This window comes from Anguilla anguilla, chromosome 5, assembly GCF_013347855.1.
Source record: "Anguilla anguilla isolate fAngAng1 chromosome 5, fAngAng1.pri, whole genome shotgun sequence".
Lineage (NCBI taxonomy): Eukaryota > Metazoa > Chordata > Actinopteri > Anguilliformes > Anguillidae > Anguilla > Anguilla anguilla.
The window spans coordinates 8,218,496-8,239,555 of NC_049205.1; the positions used below are offsets into that span (position 1 = coordinate 8,218,496).

At 43.1% G+C, this 21,060-nt stretch overlaps 1 protein-coding gene across 2 annotated transcripts in view; it reads right to left on the reverse strand.

The window, feature by feature from the left end:
* The window catches only part of LOC118228451 (zeta-sarcoglycan-like), a 164,573-nt gene that overhangs the window by 9,983 nt on the left and 133,530 nt on the right, over positions 1 to 21,060 (reverse strand). For both annotated transcript variants that reach the window (XM_035419974.1, XM_035419975.1), the window contains exons 5-6: positions 12,790 to 12,912; positions 10,871 to 10,943 (exon numbers count right to left, since the gene is read on the reverse strand). In XM_035419974.1, coding sequence (XP_035275865.1) covers positions 10,871 to 10,943; positions 12,790 to 12,912 — 196 coding nt within the window. The remainder of the gene's footprint in view (positions 1 to 10,870; positions 10,944 to 12,789; positions 12,913 to 21,060) is intronic.

Here is a 21,060-nt window from a genome sequence, read left to right on the forward strand (position 1 = left end):
TATTTAAAAAAAAAAAGAAAAAAAAGAAAAGGAAATCTTCTAGTTCAAATCTTCCAGCCTCAAAGACAGGCTCTGTACTAGTGATATTTTATTATTATTATTTCGTTTTTTACCCTCTTATCAGTTCTGTTCATTATTCCAGTCGGGCTGGGTTCCTTCATGTCTCTCACAACAATGACATCAGATACGACCTTCAGTGCCACGGAGGAAAATATTATGCAGAGCGCTATTTGTTCCCGCGAAAAAGATAAGTAAAAACAATGAATCAACAACACAAAACTTGTTTTTTTTTTTTAAAGGTCTAAAAAATCTCTATGAAGAAGTCTACAGAAAACGCAGGGCAGCAAAGGACAGGATGGGGATGCAATTAAAGTCGTCTATGAAAAGGCTGCCAAAAATACCAATAAAATTAATAAAATGATATATATATGCCTATGGTTTTTGCACCACTGAACTCTCAAATGTGCATTCGTTTTTGTAATGAGGGGTTTATGCACTGCAACCCTACTATAATATCCCTCTCTATGTAGTTGTTGATGTACTGTTCTTGCTGACACATTGCATTGACATTCTCAGCCATCTGAGAGAGTTGCTCTTGTTTTTCCTTACATATCGCTCTAATGCATGACCATTGAATGTACGCTTTCAACTACAATTTCCGACCCTATTTGCTGATGTCTTTCCCATAGACCTACTGTATATACAGACGTCACTTTAGTCACTGTTCCACATTTTCCTCTTGCTTTCTTTAATCTAGGTTTCTCCTTTAATTTGTCACCTGTCAGTGTGTGTGTGTGTGTATATATATATACTCATTCAATGCACAGAACTCCAAGAGGCTTTACAGCAACATTGTCAGGTAGTTAGATTAAGACTTCCCAAGTTTAGAGAATGATAGAGTTTGCCATTTTAAAGCCGATGAGTTTTGTGAGTGCTTTGAAATGGCAAATGGACAGCACTAAAATTGCTTCATGAATTTCTAGGGGGAAAAAAAAAAATCTCATGCTCACCTGCTTAAGAGTAGCTGTAAAAACTGAAGGAATACTCTGGTGGGGGTGAAAAGCGAGTCAGATAGCTTTTATCCGAGTAATTGTGTTTCCAAGATTTCTTTGGTTTAAAGGAAGCACTGAAGGAAAACTGTTGCATTTGTAATGTCAGGTACTTAAATCTGATTGGCAGTTAGGTGGGAAATAAGTGCGCGAGACCGCGTGTGCGTAGCAAGCCTGCGCTCTTTCGCGACTTCCTGTGCACGATGCCCAATAATCCATAAACTTCTTGACGAATCCTTGGTGTCGGTCAGAATTACATTTCGGCCACCTGTCCGCCATGAAATGTGGCTCTGAAAATGGCTAATGGCAGTCTAATCCTGGAAAAATAAATAATATATATTTTTTAAATTAGTAATTTCATGCACCGTGGACCATCATTGATAATTTAATCAATACTGAAAGGTAGAAGCAAAGCAGTGGCCTTCATTTGTTGAGGGGCTGGTGTTTCGTACAGCCTTCAGAATGATTCCTGAGAAAGCTTCCTGCCTCCACCGCCCCCCCCCACCCCTCGCCCCCCCCCCAAAAATAAATAAATAAATAAATAAAATAAAAAAATATATATGTATAAAATAAAAATAAAAAATAAATTAAGGGCCCCTTTTAAACCCAAACAATTACACCGAAGATCATGAGCCGTCATTGTGATTTGCGGTGGTTTCCTGGTAAAGCATCTACACTCCCAACCTCCCCTTTTCCCCATCACAACACAATGAAAAAACACACACACGCACCTACACATGCACGCACGCACGCACACACACACGCATGCACACACACACACACCTACACATGCACGCACGCACACACATACACACACACATGCACGCACGCACGCACACACACACGCATGCACACACACACACACCTACACATGCACGCACGCACACACATACACACAATGTCCTGGATGCAATCAACATTTGTCCTTCAGTCTGACTCCCAAATAAACCTGAGGTTTACACACAGATAGGGCACATTGCAGGGAATTGGGGGGGGGGGGGGGGGGGGGGGGGGGGGCGGGGGGATAGCATGTTGCTTTAGTCAGCGATGTGTCTCTTCCAAGCATCTGCGCTTAATCTCACAAGGTATGCAAACACTAATCCTGCATTCAAACAGGGAGAGAGTAAGGCAGAGCACAGGCTGTCTGATGTGTTGGATAAGCCCCCCCCCCCCCACCCGCACACTCACACACTCGCACTCACACACACACACATACATACATGCACACACACACACTCACACACACAAACGCATTCACACATACTCACATACTCACACTCACACACACACACACACCCTTACACACCCCCCCCCCCCCCACACACACACACAGTAAGATGGCTGGTCCTGTCCGGGTACGGACAGGCTCTGTCCGCTGGGGCTGCTTTTGCGGAGGCTCTGAGCAGCCCCAGTGAGGAGCGTGTCAAGGCCATCGGCAAATGGGATGTCAGGTGCCGCCCGTGGACTCTCTAAATTAGTGCCGCTGTAAAAGAAATCAATCTTCCCGGTTTCTGCTCTTTTGTAGGGCCATTCCATTATGACCCCTTCAGCAGGGCGAGGGGGCCTCAGACAGGAACTTCCTGCTTTTTCTCGCTTTTCTTCCGGGCGGGTGTGTCCGAGTACTCTGGGTAGTGGTTTGCGGTTTTTCGTTTAATTTATTTTTTTTGTTTTTGTTTTTTTGACGCAGCCGAAAGTGGATCACGGATATCGGGGTCCTTACTTCTGCAAAAAGGTTCACGTTCAGCCTCGCGAAATGAACCGTTCCACCCTCAAACGGTGGTCAGCAAAACAAAAAATCAATACGACAACCCACAGTGAGTGTGTCTGCGTGTAAATGTGTGCATTTATGTGTGTGTTTGTGCATGCGTGTGTGTGTGCAAGTGTGTGTGCGTGTGTGTGTGTGTGTGTGTGCGTGTGTGTGTGTGTGTGTGTGTGTGTGTGCGCATTTGCCTGAGGAGGGCACAAAAAATCAGCCTAATGCACTTTCACATGGTTGGACACAACTTTGCAGCCTCACTAAACACAGATTCTACAGTTGATGAAAACTTATGACATTAGTCAAATTTGGTATGGGGCTCTCCCAGAGAACACCATCAACATTAATCTTGCTGTTAGAAAATGCCTGCTACTCAAAATTTCCCCCCAACGAGATATAGATTCGGTCATGCTAAATAGGCGAAGGAATGTGTTTGATGGCTCAATAAGCTTCAATTCATCCTTATCAACTAGAGAAACTCCAATCTGTTATGATTTGCAGCCGGCTCTGACAGAAACGTTCCTTGTTTTTCCTGCAAAACAGAGCAGGTGTTCTTAATATGTCGCCAACAGAAGGCGTGCCGTGAGTTTGGAGAGCATGATAATGTAAAGAGTCTGGCCTCGCCAAATGCTTGTTTGTTTAGGATTCAGAGCAATGCCCACTTGCTCAAAAGGACTGTTACCCTACATGTACAAATTACTGAACCTATTAGGGTCTGGGGAGTGGGGAGGATCTAACCAATGAAAGCAATGAGGACAAACCTGTTCTTATCAACGCTGGAGATAAATTTACAAAGTGGGCCTCTACTCTATTTATATCATGTGTGGATTTACACTTAACGTTGGATTTGTGATTATAATGTTCCTAACTAAGCATTCTTATGCTTATGTAACAATCACTACTGGTAATTGAAAGCAATGTAGTTCTAGAACACTGAGAACCTAGAATTTAGAAAAAAAAACATTCTAAAAGACCTACTCTTCGAAGGGAGGCCATTTTGGCTTGGAGGCTTTGAGTGCCCGGGGCTAGAACCACTCGCCTTGAGAAAAGAGAAAAGAGAACCCAGGTATGAAACCCAGGAGCCAGACTAAGAATGGCTCAAATGAAACCTTTAGAGCTCAGCAGGGCTCGACAGGGCATAATGACCTTTCTCCGCGCCCACGCTGCAGATCATGCATTCTAAAGGGAAATTCCAAGCATGCCAAAACACTTATGTATATCCACTCTTATTTATGCCCTTATCCATCCGTATTTATGCACTCTTGCACAAAAGAAGCCTTCAGCTCTCTGTGCTGGTTTCTCACATGACTTTAAACTGACCTGCTAGTTGACACAGTGATTTTTTTCTAATTTTTATTCTTTGTGGGCTTTGCAGCAAACATGTCGGTCCGAGACCTACCGAGGAGCCGGTCCGAATACACACTGCTTCTGGCGGTATGAGCACAAGTCCACTGTGGTGAGCACATTAACAGAGCAATAACTCCCCCCCCCACCCCAGCTTCCCCCCCCACTCCCCCTCCCACCCCAGCGTCCGCCACTGTCCCCGTCCCCGTCTGGTCTAAGAAATCCGCTTTTCCTCCATAAATCAGTCACGGTGCTCTCCAGAATGCCGAGTGGTGCCAAAATCCCAGGATGCCTCGCTCTCAGCGCTGCAAACTTGGATGAAATACGGAAAGCTGATCCGCCAAAAAAAAAAAAAACAAAAAAAAAAAAAACACAAAACACAAAAACCCTTCTGTGTCGCGACCTCAGGAGAGCCTTTACAAAGCACTGAGAACTAAAACTGTCAGCGCAAATTCACCCCGACCTGGGACGACGCCCATCAGAACGCCAGCTTTGACCGAGAATACATAACAGATACTCACTCAAAATGAGGGACACTGCCCATGAACATAAATCCTTTTTGTTGTTTTTCCCATAATCCTGAACTGTTTTCAAACCAGCACATAGGGCAATAAGTAGGCAAATACGAGTCCAGGAAGGGCACAGCGTCTGTGGGTTTTTTTTTTGTTTGTTTGTTTTCTTCCAATAAGCAGCCAGTCGATGCCGTGGGAATAAAGTGTACTATACCACCGGTGCGAAAACACACACACACAAAAAAAAAAACTCTGCAGGTGTTGGACTCTTTGGAGTCCAATACCCCTGACATAGTGACTTTTAAATGACACCAATGCTTGCTAATAACCATTCTATTTTATTCAGAGTAAAGGGAATTCAACTTACTCATTCTATCAAGAGACCAAGAAATAGACTTAATCAATGTTAATAATTGTAATCTTTGCACATTGAAGCGAGAAACAGGCACACCATTTCTCACGTATGATTGTCAATTTTAATAACCTCATTTATGTTCCTCTGAAACTACTCTCTATTTGCGTTAGCTGTGGTTGACTAAATGTCAAATCACTTTCAAACAATACGTTTATCATGATTTCATTACATCTCACGGTAAAGGACAAGTCTACTCACAGACTGACTGTAGACCGCTACACAAACCTATGACAATTTTTTTTGAGGAAGGGGATTAGCTGTAAGCTAAAGGAAAACATGGGTGGTTGCAGGTTTGATTCCCAGGTAGGACAGTACCATTGTACCCTTGAGCAAGGTACTCCACTTAAGCTGAATCAATTCAGTATATATCCAGCTCTAAAAATGGATGCAAGGTAAGAATGCTAAAAGTTATAAGAATGCTAAAAGGATAAGACGTCTCCTGAATGCCAGTAATGTAAAAACCGATTACCTTTTAGTCCTGTTTTTCTGTTCTGTTTTTCTCCATCACTCATTTCTGACCTTCTGACATTCTCACTATTCACAATTTTGGAGTTCTCACAATTCCTTTACATGGTAGCATACAAAATAAAGAATACATGCTATAATAGTTCTGTAAAGTACTTTGTGATACAAACATGTATGAAAGGTATTACATAATATAACAATAATGAGAACAGGCCATTCAGCCCAACAATGTGCGCCATTTTCCAGACTAAATTGTACCTAGTGCTCTGATTACCTACAGGCAGATAGTATCTAACATCTGCCTCTACTACGTGACCTGGCAGGCTATACATGATGATGAGGATGATGGTGATGATGATAATCATTATTATTGTTCTTATTATTATTATTATTATTAGTAGTAGTAGTAGTAGTGGTAGTGGTAACAACAGCAGCAGTGGTTGTTGTAATATTAGTAGAAGTAATTTAATTCACACAATTATTGTGTGTTATTAACATTTGTAATCATCAATCACAACAGAGGTTTTTGGTCAAGACTATTAATGAGGGGAAATATCAGCCAGTGTTGAGAAGAAAATAAAATGTCTCAGTATGTTCACATCTCAACTGCGGTGCTATCCAGCCTGAGTCACATTTCACAGAAAAATCACGAGCAGCCTATCCGATATAATTAACACGTACCTAACAGGAGCTTGAGACTAAATATAAATGAACACAACATAAACTGAATTAATGAATACACCAATCAAAAAGGTGTAAACAGCTCCCAGATTTAACATGCTAGGTCCTCACAGAAGCTCTCCAGCCAGGTGTCTCTTATTAGCATTTACATACGCAAGCCATGGAGAACATGATTGCTCACCAACTTAGGGAAGGACCAAAACTTCAATTATTTTGTATTTATTTATTTATTTATTTTTGTTTGTCTGTTTAATAACTTGTCATACAGCTGCTTATTTCAATGGGGGGGGGGCAAAAACAAAAAGAATGTGCAGGTAATATCGACTGCATCGCAGCCCCCCCTCCTCCTCTCGGCAGCCGGCAGGCTGATCAATTTTCATCTCATTACGTCCGGCATTAGCCAGCGGAATTAGCCGGTCGTCAATGACAACCGCTCTCGCCTCAACTTTGAGGAGAAAAACCTATTAAGTCTGATGGCTCAGGTCTCCCTGTGGGGGCACCGACAGTACACAACAACAACAAAGTAATTATGCCCGTATTAGGGCCACGACAAAGGCTACAGCCTTCAGCTAATCAAGCAGCAACACAGGCTGTGAAAACGTACAGTGGCTGGGGGTTGGGGGTTGGGGGTTGGCGGAAAAACAATTTGCGGAATTAATCCCGTTCACAAGTAATATTTCATTGTCTTGAGGCTAGCTTATGAATAATGAAAAGCGGGTCCTTACGGCGATGGGTGAGAAAATTGGAAATGGGTTCGAAGCCACTGAGCGAGAAATTCAACCTATCAGAGAGTGAATGTGCTCCTGGAAACACATTCAGCTTTTAAACTTTCTCGAGTTTTTTTTTTTTAACATTTTTTTTCCTTCCCCACAAGTCTTTCAAATTGAGGAAAATGAGGAAAAAGTGAGAGAGAGAGAGAGAGAGAGAGAGAGAGAGAGCGAAATGAAGGAAACTTACAAGGACGGGCATTATAAATGTCCCCACACTTAATGTGTGTGACTCACTTGAACATGTGCACTTCCAGGACAGTAACTGAACACCTGACCAATGAGATCAACATTTGTGATTTTTACAGACACACACACACACACACACACACACACACACACATATATATAACAACAATGCAAAAGGTATGATGCATTGAAGGTGCCACATTCATTCCCAGGTTCGGCCAGTGCTAGCTTTTAACTGTCAAGGGAACTGGCCAGCAAGGTGTAGTAAACTACTTTTGAAAACCAAAAAATAATTAATAAATTAATTAAATTGATTGAGTTGAAACCTTTGCAAAACGAACATCGTCGATTCGTTTTAGATGGATTTATAACTTGGGCTTCAACACCCCAAGAAAATAGGAGACCGGGAACTCTTTCTGTTGAGCACATCACAGTCCTTTCCATCAGGCAAACAGCGGATTCATGAGTTGATGTCGTGTTAGCGGACTCCACCTCAGGACTGAAGAGCAACAACTCGGTTTATTTTCCGTATCATATCATGTTTTGGGAATAACACAACCACTCACCAGTTTATTTACAATAACCGATATTACTTTCAGTTGAAAGAATATAAAACAATACAAAAGTTAAAAATGGAACTTTACTCTGGGGGGGTTGAAATCCTTTTTTTAATAGGAGTAGTATTACTTTGAATTTCAATGAGGCGACTTTTAAATTTTTTTCTGCAGGACTATAACATACGTCATTAGCCCTTAATAGACTCTATCAAACCATTACATGTTCCATTTACTTTAACGGCATAATTTGCCACTTTCAGCGAGTCAGGGCAAAAAGCCTTTCTAAAACCAGCTTTCAAAAACCACTCTAGACTCAGACTAATTTTACACCAAGCCAATTAGTTAGATTCAAATCAACAGCTAATAAAGCACTAATGAACATAAGAATCGGTGAAGGGAAAAAAAAATGACGAAAATGTACCTGATTGATTTACTACACAATGAGCGCTTTTAATTTAACAATTAATGAGGGAGAAAGTGGTAGCCATGGTAGGAGGATCCAAAATGGAGGGGAGTTTATGCTCCTGAGTCATTGTATTGCTATACAGGCGTCTCGCAGGTGCTCTTACCCAGAGAAAACACGGCTTTCTGCATTTTTAAATAGCATCAATTGATACCGCTGGATTTGTAGTGGTGATAACCAACCCTGTGCCTGTAGATCCACCATCCTGTAGGTTTTCATTTAAACCCTAATTTGGCACACCTGATTCTGCTAATTAGCAGCTCAGCAAGATCATAGCCGCTGAATGCGGCGTGCTTTGTTAGCGTTGGAATGAAAACCTACAGCACGGTAAAATCTGCAGGAACAAGGTGGGGTACCACTGAGATATAGAGAAGCAATGCGGGTTACATACTTTGCTCAAGGGTTGCAACAGATATGTCCTGCCTGGGAATCAAACCCGCAACCTGTAGGTTACAAGCCCAGTTCCCAAACCATTATACTGCACTGCCACCCACATTGGTGAGAACCAAGATGCAGTGAGATTACAAAAAAGTGGAGAGGATATTACTTTTATTTAAACAATCAAGCCCTTTAATTGTTATTTTAAATAAATTAATTTATCCATAAACATAGCCTTGAAAAAAAATAATAGAATAGCTTGTTGGAATGTGTCCGAAGTCCAGACATTAAAGTTTTAAACTGCAGTTTCAATTAAGGCTTCCGTTTAAAAAACAAAAAAACAAAAAAGGAAATCCTTTAAGAAAAAGACAGGGAAACAGAGAGCAACAACCCTGACCCCTAACCCCTGACCCCCGCCCCCCGCCCACTGGTCCTGAAGGGGATATTGAGCTGTTCTCCCCCCAGCAGTTTGTCTGACCCGGTGCTTGTAGCGGTGCAGAGTGATGACACGCCAGAGCGGGCGATGACACTTGGAGGACCGTGCGCGCGATCATCAATCACGCGACGCGAGTGTGCGCCGCGCGTACGGCGCGGGGCGGAACCCAACACCGCACCTGCCGTTTCACACTCCGGCGGCTGAGCAGATTAAGGCGTCGCGCGATCTTCCTTTGTCATAAACGGTTCAAGAGGTTGCCGCGAGCAACCTGGAGCTGGGTGCGCTCGCGGGTGATGGTGATTTGTGCGCTTGACAGTGCTGCTGACAGTATTGTTGACAGTCGAGCCGAAGTGTGGACAATAAAAAGGCTTCTTTTTTTTCTTTTTCTTTTTTTTTTGCTTGCATGGCATCAACAACATAACTAATAAAAAAAGGGGGTTATAATAATAATTATAAATAAAATAAAATCTGAATCTTGACCAAAAGCTTAGCCCTTTAAACACTTGGGAAATTTGGAATGGAGAAAATCATGTCCTTCAATTATAAAAAGAACACGTATATGCACAAAATGTGCATTAATCTGCCCAGTTAAAAAAAGGATTTATAGTAATGAGTAATATCACTTTACAATTTCCAATATAAATTGCCTCCGACCATCTCTTCATATCTGCAATAAACAAACTAAAAATGTGGATGAAAATAATATTGCCAGAAATTATTACTCTTCACCAAACCATGATGTCCTTTCAGCTCAAATGTCTCGACTAAGAACAGGTCATTTATAATGTGCTAAGAGATAAAAATGTGTGGTGCCACCAGACACAAGGGCCCGCTTGAAATATCGAGTCTGATGACCTGATTAAATGCACAAACAGGATGCGGGTTCCACTCTGCCATGATTTCTACTGGCAGCAACTTCATTTTTTAAAGCATTCCAAATGATACTGGAAACCAACCAAAACAATCCAAAAACTATTTATTTTATTTATTTTTTTCGGCACCCAACACAGGGCTGAGCATCGCTAGATAGATGTCCCAGAGTTCCCTAACTGAGTGGACCCTCCTGTACCCTGGGTGATGTAGCGTAAACACCAATTGCGTGTCACCCCATATAGAGCTACCAGCCTCGGTCACACTGGCTTGGTTGGCACTGACGGGATTCGATCCTATGCAGCGAGGTTCATCCATGCACCACAGCGTGGTGCCTTAACTGAATGAGCTGTCACTGGACTCAGAAACACTTTTATTACTGCCCAATGTGCCTATGTTTCCATCACGCACAACTATACTCTTCTATAATTACACATATTCATAAACTTCTACTTTGCAGCAAATGACACTTCTGTAGGAAACGTTGTCCCTTGTGGACGTCTGTAAAAGCGAATGTGACTGATACAGTTCTTTGATCTCTGCGTTAATTATGTATTGATTAATTACATGGCTGCTTCCTTTCGTTTCCACATCACGCTGTTGGAACAGAAGAACGTTTCTACCAGTGACACTTTCAGCCTCTTTCGTTCATAACATTCTTTGATTCTGAAGTGTCCAGCTTATTAAGTCAAGCATCATTAAGAGGTGTTGGGTGCAGGTATATCTGTGTGTGTGTGAGTGTGTGTGTGTGTGTGTGTGTGTGTGCAAGCATGTGTGTGTCTGTGTGTGTCTGCCAGTCTGCAAGAATGTGTGTGTCTGTGACGTCTGTGTACGCATGCGTGCAAGTGCATGTGTGTGTCTGTGTGTGTGTGTGTGTGTGTGTACATGTGTGTGTATGTGGATGGATGGAGATGAATCACTCGATTAGACTTTTGATAAATTATACATCTTAAGAGAGAAAATGAACAAACAAAAAAACATCTCTTACTTCAGGTCCTGAAAAGGTTCTGCTCGGACGTGTGGCGTCTCCACGGAATGTTCAAAGACCACTCCCTCTGTTCCTGAAAGAACCATTAATGAACATTTAAAACCATCCTTCTGAGGGGAAAAACACTGATGCACTAAAACCATCCAGGGAACACACAGAGAAAATCCACAATGTCAAGTCAGATGAAAAGCCATTAAGGGTAGCAGGAACCTATGATTTGTCATTTCGAGAATTCCCCTTCAAACGCAATGCCTATAGAGCAATTTGGGATTACAGCTGTCCATGTGAGATGACAAAGCCATTAGCCGTACTCAAACATGTCCTGTATGCGGTCGTAGGCATTAATGCTTACAGTGGAGACACAATCCACCCCAAACCCACTTCCACATTGGTCAACAGCCACTTTCTCTTTAACTAGACCCTCCCTCCCCACCCCCACTATCTCTGTTTTTGTCCAATTTACCCAGCCTTCACCATGCTCAGCCACTCTATTTCTCATAGCTTATCCCTGCTCTCACCCTCTTTCACAGTGTCCCTGAACACCTGGCTCCCAAGCGGAAAGCCACCCCCCCCCTCCCCCCCGCGCCCCTCCCCCTCCTCCTCCTCCCTCCTCCCTCCTCCAGGCCAGCTTCATGGCAAATAAGGCAGAGGGTGTTGAAAAGCAGCTAAGCACCCCTGCGCCCTCCAGAGACCCCATCACTTTGCCCCATCCCAGGCTTCTGAAGGAACCAAATGAAAAGGCCCCGGGTGACCCGGGGGTCAATGCGGGCCCTACGCCCCACCTCCCAACCCCCCCCCCCACCCGGCCGCCCGCGTGAGGGAGAAAACACCGGAGCGCTGGAGCAAATAGAGCAGAGCCAATTTCTGCACATCTATCTCCTGCCAGCATGCGCACCGACACACACTGACACACACACACGCAGACACACACATGCAGACACACACACACAGACACGCAAATACACACACACTGACACACACGCAGACACACACACACAGACACACGCAGACACACACACAGACACACGCAGACACGCACACTGACACACACACAGACACACAAATATACACACACTGACACACACGAAGACACACACTCACACAGACACACAAATACACACACACTGACACACAGACACACAAATACACACATGCAGAGACGCACACAAACACACACTGACACATACACACCAGCATACACACACACACATACGCAGAGACACATACACACACACAAACACACACATCAACATACACACACACAGAGACACACACATGCAGACACACACTCACATATGCACACACGAAGCGAGACACACACAACCGCACTGACACATACACACCAACACGCATGAACACACACGGAGACACACTGACGCACACACAGACACACGCACTGACACACATGGAGACACACTGACACACGCACTGACACACACGGAGACACACTGACGCACACACACACGCACTGACACACATGGAGACACACTGACACACATAGACACACGCACTGACACACGCACACTCACATACACACACTGACACACACGTGTGCACATATACAAGCAACCGCATACACACTTGCATTCCACCCTCTCCCACCCCCAACATAAAATAATTGCGGTTACTATTGCTAAGGAAAGCACTGATTAAGAGCATGGTCATTAAATAACTGTTCGCAAGAGTGAGGAGAGTTATCTCCAGTACAAATCCCTTTATTTCAGCAGGCATGCGTGTAATAAATCAAGCCCAGGGTGAGAATAAGGACTAAGAAAAACCAACCATCATTACAGGCGTAGGAATACGAGTGTGGACAGAGATGGTCGTGGAGTGGCTGGGTTTCTGATTGGCCGAGTGCGGGTCCCCTGGGGACAGGTGCATGACACACCTGCCACCGGCTGCTCTGATGTGTGACGCACCTGTCACCCGCAGCTTCTCCACGCCGATGCTGATCTCCTCCTCATCGGCCGAAAACAGAACCTTCTCCCCGTCGCTGCTGCGCACCTCGAACCTCTGGCACTGTGCTTCCACCATCTCAGACCCTGTGTGTGTGTGTGTGTGTGTGAGAGAGAGAGAGAGAAAGAGGAGAGAAAGACAGCAAACAAAACTCATTCCACGCTTCCATCAATCAATCAGTCAGACTATCAATAAATCAAACTGAATAAATCTCTCCCAGTACAAAGACGTGATTATGGATTGTGTTTCAAGAATGCAGATCTGGGCTGGGAAATCATTTACAAAAATGTAAACATCTTAGGAAGAAAAGAAATTACTCTAAGTGATGATTCTGGAAAAAAACAAAAAGTTTTATATGCATTTTTATGTATTTTTTTAGGAATTGTTGCTCTATATATATATATATATATGTGTGTGTATATATATATATATATATATATATATATATATATATATATATTGTTTACCAGCAGAAATGTTCCAGTGTAAAATATTTTCTCCGCACAAGATGAAAAAAAAACCCTGGCTCCAACCCGCCCACCACTTAATTAGAAATGTAATAATTAATGAATATTCTTTTTTAATTTATTATATACTCGCAGCAGCAGGACTCTCATGCGCACAGTCCATTAACTTTCCAATAAGAGGGAAAACAAAAATACCGTCCGCCGCAAAACATTAATCAGCTCTCCCGTTTGAAATGCACGCTGAGCAGCGTGACCCGCGCCAGTGACAGTCGGCGCTGGGAGCTGAACTGCGAGGGCAATGTTGAAACAACAGCCCTCATTAACGGCGGGGTAATTAATGCGCTCATTAGATCAGACGACGGTGGTCTGAAGGGGTTTTTTTTTTGTTGCGGTCCGTCCGCAGGCTTCGGCGGATGACGGCGGAGAACGAGGGTGGGAAGAAGGAAAGGGGGAGGAGAGGAGCGGGCGACCGAGAGATATAAATTAGCATGGCGCTCCCGACGTCGAACGCTGCCGGGCGAAGGGGAAGGAGCTTTGAAGAGCGACCGGTCGCCTGGCGGATGATGATGAATAAATCGCGGTGACGAGCCCGCAGCTTTCCTGTCGCCGCGCCGAAGTCTCGGGACGTGGGGGGACGCGTGCGTTTGATCCCCATTGACTCTAAACATCAAAACCACTGCCCCAAAATGCCCCTTTAATCTCTGAGCATACCCCAAATGACACCATAGAAAACCATACCGAAGAAACGGTTCATAGAGATGAATTTACTCTCCGGAGCTAGTTGATAGAAATCACTTCTATCTCCACGATAATGACAACTGTAAGCAGATGACAAGCAGGCTGCATACAATAACAGCATCTCTGAAGTGATAAGGACTAAATTAAGATTCAAAAGTTATATAGCTTATGCAAGATTGAGATTCTACCCGTAAATATCTCATAGACTTGTAATGTTTTTTTGTTTGTTTGTTTGTTTTTGTTTTGTTTTTTAACATTTATTTATTTATTTTTCGTTGGTTTTTTTCAACATGGTCATTAAGCAGTAAACTTCAATCAGTCTTGAGAATAAAAAAAATAAAAATAAAAACTTCAGAAAGCTTTTGAGCTTTTTCAGAACACAAACATAGTGCCATACTGCTTGGCTAATAGCTTCTGTATTATTTTCTTTCCGCCCACATCACCATGACAGCTAATATTAGAATGGTAGAATAAAAATGGACAAAAAGCAGAAAATGTGTTAAATATTTTAAATATGTTAAATATTTAAAGACAGTAAAACAACTTAAATTCAGTGCAGATACTTATTGTACTGAACCAGTTATAAACTGCTTTACAGCATTTTATAATTTTCATTACCAAAATCATGAATCACTTTCAATGTATTTTTCCAATGGACTCGCATTGAGTTCCAAGCCAAAAAGCACCCAGAACACACTTTTTAATGACAATAACTCACACTACCCAATGAATTACAGGTGAAAAATATGGTCGTAAAAGGTTTGAATGACTTATGTTTAAGCAATTTGTTAAAAAAAAAAAAAAAAATTATAATGTCACTTAAGTCTGACAAAGGACAGCCTTGCTTTTAACGAAATGGAACTGTTCCATATTCTTCCCAAAACAGCATTTAAAACAAATGATAAACGTCATTTACAAGAAGAATGGCCACACTGAAGTATAAATTAGCTGCTTATGACCAATAATTGATATAGATTTTTTTTTGTTGTTGTTGTTGTTCAGGAAATGGGGTAAGGATTGATGGCATTTGAAGCTAATTTTGGAGCCATCTACAGTGCTGCATGGTACAGTGCATGACATCATACTGTAGTCCAGAAATAGTCTGGATATAAAACTAAAGCACTACAAACTGGCACTACTACCCTGGACACCATTTTGTTGTGGTTGGGGGATGTAATCCATACCTGCAGTCTAGTGTGGCACCTTGCTGATGTTTGCCTAGAAATACTCAGTATTCTGAACTTTTTTTTGTAAGGCTATGGAAAGAGAATGTCTTCCAAAAACCACAGAAGAAAAAAAGGTAATAATAAAAAGGAATGCCATAATTTAACAGTGCAAATTAGTAATGTGGACCCTGAGTGCGCAGCTTAAACCATATTTACTTTGATACAGCCTTTTAAATGACCTTTCAAACTTGTTTTCTAACAAACTGAAGCGGCTAAGGAGTCACACATGCCATGTCATCATGGCAGGGCAGGAAGTATCCTTCCCCTGTCCTTGTTTCGTCCTCCCAGATCTACCGCTGCAACCTTCATCTGCACACAGCAGCATGTGCACAGGTTGCTAGGTAATCAATCACCGTAGCAGCAATACCGTTGGCAGTGATTTGCATATTATCTTTTAGCGAGACGCTAATTAGCGCGGTTGTACTATGGTGTTCTTTTATTTTTTTTGTAAGTCCTCTTTCTCCAGTTTCTAATGACATAGCATGTGCGACTAATTAGCCATTTAGCTAGTTAGCACATTTCCAATGAAAAGAAGATAATTTAAGGGGTTACATACCGTAGTCATGGACACGGTTATAATTGCACATGCTCCATCTGAATGACTCATTTTCACAGCTGATTTAATCAGTTTTCATTGATTTTTGGTGTTTCAAAGAGATTTTATAGAAAAATCCCTTTCCTGGATTTTCCTCACCCATAAACTTGCATTTTTTTAATGAGGTCTAGTGAAGCCCATTGATGGACTATTCAGATTATTCAAGTATACGTAATGCTACAGGGAGCTGTTATTGATGGGTCAAGAAAATGAATTGTTAACATTCATTTTAGGGTAAACGATAACTCCAAAATAATGCATAATAATAATAATAATCATAATAATAATAACAACAATAATTCCAAGCACAGAATTAGCAAAAATAATAACGTTAACGTTATTGAAAGTGAAGTTAGCTGTATTGTAACTGTTGGTGACCCCAGCCAGGATGCTGGTAATTGCCAATGCTTGCTTCCTAGGCATCAATGGACATTGGCTAACTTGTCTGGCAAGGCACACTAGAAAATGAAGGTTCGCTCATGTTTCCTAGCAGACTAAAATGACAAATGGAGTAGCTAGAAAACAGCTATAGCAGGGTTATACAGTTTCTTATCTAGCTACAACCCAGCCATCTTACATTTGCATTTGAGTCAGCCAATGGAAAGACAAAGTGAACTGACTCACCAGCTGAAGCCTATTGTGAGTCAGCGATGATGTCACAATGCACAATTCAACTTTTAATTTAAAAACAGCAAATAAAGCAACAACTCGAAAAGCTGAGCAGTGAAATGGTGACTGAAATCATAATAACTGCACATAAAAATAAACGTCTGTTGAGATGGGGCTTGCAGTTCTGGGTTTGAGCATCAAAGGGGGGCGTCGTGAAATCAGAATCGCATAGCAGTCGCGCAACTTAACAAGATGCAGTCTGATTTATGGCCAGTACGAAGATAAATCGTTTATCTAAACCTGATTAAAGCCATTAATAAAATGAAAAATAAATAAAAAATAAAAGCCATATTTACCACCTGCATTAATCAGAGGGAAGGGGTTCTGCCAGAAGGGCATGCTTGCAGAGTACTAAAAACGTGCATAATCCACACAAGGTTCAAACACCCAAGACAGGAGGTGCGCACAAAAAATGACTAAGTCCTGCATGCCCTTCCAAAAGATACATTCCTTTACGATTATCAAAGTGACCCCTCAAGCAGCAAGGATGTGGAACTATCACATCTTATCAATTTCACCTCCCACCAAGGAGTCAAGAGTGCTTGTGGTTATTTTCCAAGTGGAACGGTAAACTGAACGCGAACTGGAGTGGTTGCAAAGCACATAAGCTCAAAGTTATTGATTTTCAGACCACACAGGTAAAGAAGATTACGGCTTCTCTACTTCATAACGTCCGCTAGTCCTCCTCCAACTGGTAGTTAATTTAAGTATAAGATCATGAGTATCAAAGCCTATAACTGATAGTTAAGCTAAGTATAAGATCATGTGCATCAAAGCAGTACATTCACTGTAGCTAATGCAACTACATGGAAAGAAAACAGCTAAACACGTGAATTTAGAAATGAATGACATAGTTAGCTAAAGCTAAGCCCTCTCAACAAATGAAAATTAAGTGGAGCTCCATCACTGCTGTGATGTCACAATGATCTCAATCTGTCACTCTGGTTACTGAACATTCCAATCACTGTCAAAGGACTCGCATATGAGTGATCGAGGTATGTGCAGTCTGGTGATTTTGCTTTCTAAAATGGCCTCCCCTGCACCCTTCTGCCTACTGGTCCCGTCTAACATGGGTCAGCTTTGGCTGCCTAAAATGACCGCTCTGCTATGGAAATCCTACTTTTGGTGCTCAATATTCAACATCTGGATCCAACAACCACAACAGGCCGCAATGCAGTGACTTTTCATACACGCCTCTGCATGGAAGCATGTTTTTCATTTTTGTACAACCAACATGTATGGAGGCTTAGCATTTTAGCACAATATGGATATTTATTTATCGCAGTGGAAGCCAGACGAGGTTTACCTCATCAGAAAGAAAAAAGTAATCTAATTTATGAAATATGAAATTATGAGCAAAATATTATTAAATATCCTCCATTTTGATCCATTATGATCCCCTGGGAGTCCTTCATAAGAGGTCTTTAGACCCAATTTTATGAACCCCTGCTCTAACTTACCACCTGATAGACATGCTGTGCAGATACCCCTTATAGAGGCCAGGGTCAATGCCTGTACAGCCTGTGTTTAACACATGAAGCTGATTGATAGTTTGTCTTTGTGATGACCAAGGACCCTTGTAATTAAAACAAAACTTGCAGACCATTGGTTGGCAGAGACGGTCTGAGTGTTGAAAGCAGGAGAAAGGGAACTGTCGCATTTTCCTGTCCGCAGTAGGCTGTTCTGCACATACGCACGTCTGTCTTTTCAGTACGTTTCAGTACGCGGTGTGAAAGTCATCTGAAACTTGGCACGTTTCACAAAGAACGACCCATAACTTTTTCTGCCGCACGTTTGTGATGTCCTTGTTCTCTCCCGAATGAATTTTGTCCTCTCACGATATGTGCTTCATTTACCACTGCCATACAGAGAGATGCACACACAAACACACACGCACACACACACACATACGCGCAAACACACACACACACACACACACACGCACACACATGCACACACACAAACAAACAAACGCAAGCTCTCTGTAACATGAATATGCCTTGTTCCTTATTTGTGTGCTGCACTAATAAATCAATAAATTTTTTTTATTTTATTTTTTTTTCATTCTTGAACAGCAAAGCATCCACGAGGGCCTCGCTGTGCGACTACCTTCGCCGCCCCGCCCAGTTCCCACACTGTCGCCGCAGCCCGGCGCGGTTCAGTCAGGAGCAGGTTCACCACTCATTTTTATGTCCCTAATTCAAATCGCCGCTGACAGGTTCTTCCTCAAATTAACGAGATGCCAGGTAGCGAGAGGAGCCAACGATAAAATTGTCTTGAGCGCTCAAGGCCTGGCTGCGGCCCGTCTCTCCCCGCAGGTAATTTCACAGTGCTTAGTATCTCGCAGAGGGCCATGATCCAGAGTGATCATCCAAGGTTGTTGCGAGGGGGAAAACGTGATGTTTAGCGCACCCAGGGAGGTAGGGGGAGCAGAGGCACAGCTCTCTCTCTCTCTCTCTCTCTCCCTCTCTCCCTCTCTCTCTCTGCATGAACTTTTCCAAGACGTCAGCACAATAAATCTAGTTCTGAACTGACAAACTATCAATTTATGAACTGTCAGAGGTGACGAGAGGCGTTGGGGGCTATTCAGATCCGACCCAGGCTGCGGCACTTTGGGAAGCGGCAGAGGACGATGCAGCCGGGGAGAACCTCGCGACGGGCGCATCCGCTCGTTTTTAAACGTTTGTTTTTCTCAACGAAGAATAGAGCGCTTTCAGCAATTCGACAGGCCGCAACCAACAGCTCAAAGGCATTTCAATGCAATCCACGGGGTGCATTGAATGAGAGAAAGAGTATAACACATCCAATGTGAAACGAAACCCAAAGAAAGGGGAAGAAATTGTACAATGACTTAAAAAGAACAAGTCCCTTCCAATAAAAATATATTCACAAAAAAAAAAAAAAAAGAACAAATCCCCATCTTTGAGAGTAATGAATACAATGAGATATGAATGTAATATCCTTGTACAATGATTCATGCATGCACAATTTGCGCATGAGAGGACAGAAGAACCGTGACGGAGTAAGACACACCACCTGACTAAATGAACCAATCCTGGGGAATAAAAGTTGGAGCCATCCCCCTTGGCCTCTCATTAACGTTCTGGTGTTTCAACAGGGCAGGGTCATTCAGCCTTAGGCCTGCAGGGGCCACTGTTGAGAATGTTTTTTTTTTTTTTAATTTATTTATTTATTTATTTTTCTCTTTTCAAAACCTCTAACCAGCTCAGGAGCTCCAGGAAGGGAAAAGATAACCGATTCCAGACCTCTAAGGCCTTCCGGAAAGACCAGATACCCCAAAAAAAAAAACTCATTGCGTGGGTGGGTGGGTGGGTGTGAGGGCAAAGGAGCACAATTTAGTACATCCCTGAAGGGACGGTATGATTCTAAATAGAGCTGTCAGTCAATCTAGCCAGTCTATATCTATGTCCAGCACACAGCGCTGGATGCCAAAGGTGAGAGAGTATCTCAGAACTTGCAGAGCACAGAGCTTTCTCTCAAACTGCACTTGAGAGCAAAACAAAAACACCGCGGCCGTCTTACTGCTGACGCCGATCCAGCCCATTAGCGAGGTGGAAAAAGCACCGTACATTAGCCCAAACCAGCCAATCACCAGCTGAGAATCACACGGCACCACAGACGTCTAACAACTCCCAGGTAACCAGCGAGTCGTCATGAACCTGAAGCAAATCAGATGCACACAGAACACGTTGTCTTTGTTTGGTTTTGATTGTATGAATGTGCGCTTTGGGCCGCTCCCTACGCAAGAGCCTGCAGCGTAAGAGGTATTCAGATATGAGAAATGGCGTACGGGCGGTACATCGCTCAGTGCGGAAGACCAGGTGCGGGGGGGGAGGGGGGGAATATCACATTTGAATCGGGACGCAGAACCCACTCCGGAGAAAAGAGCATTCGCTCCCCGCTCCCTTTTCGTTCTGTGATAATCGCCGGCCCCGTTTCAGTCGCCAGCCTCATTGTGTCCACACACAAAGACGGGCTGAAGGTTAGACAAACCCACGCAGGCCAGCGCCCTCTGTCCTCCAATCACAGCGGCCGCACGCGCGCGCGCACACGCCAAGACTGATCGCCGCTCGTAATCTCTCCGTCCCCACACGCGTGTGTGTGTGTGTGCACTCGAGGCAGGGAGCGTGGCGGGGGCCTAAATCAGACACGACATGCTTTGTCAGGACGTTAAGGGCCCCCGTAATTAAGCGACGGCTGTAAAAAAACAAGAAACGTGTATTTTTGGGATAAGGCCGTTTGCATAAATCACACATCGTTTGCGGACATACACTGGAAACAATGGAACTCTCTAAAAGAGAAGAGAGGGCATTTTTATTTATATATTTGCGGTCGCCTGAGTGATGAGAATGGGGGCGGCGTTCCATTCGAGCGAGGCGGCACCACGGATTTTTGAGATCGGATATTGTGATATGCATGTTCCGGGGCCTGACCGAGAACAATACTCTGGCAGTGGATGTTCTGTACTGTAGCAGTGCAGCAGCAAGTCCTGTTCGCAAGTGTGAACTCCTGTAGTTG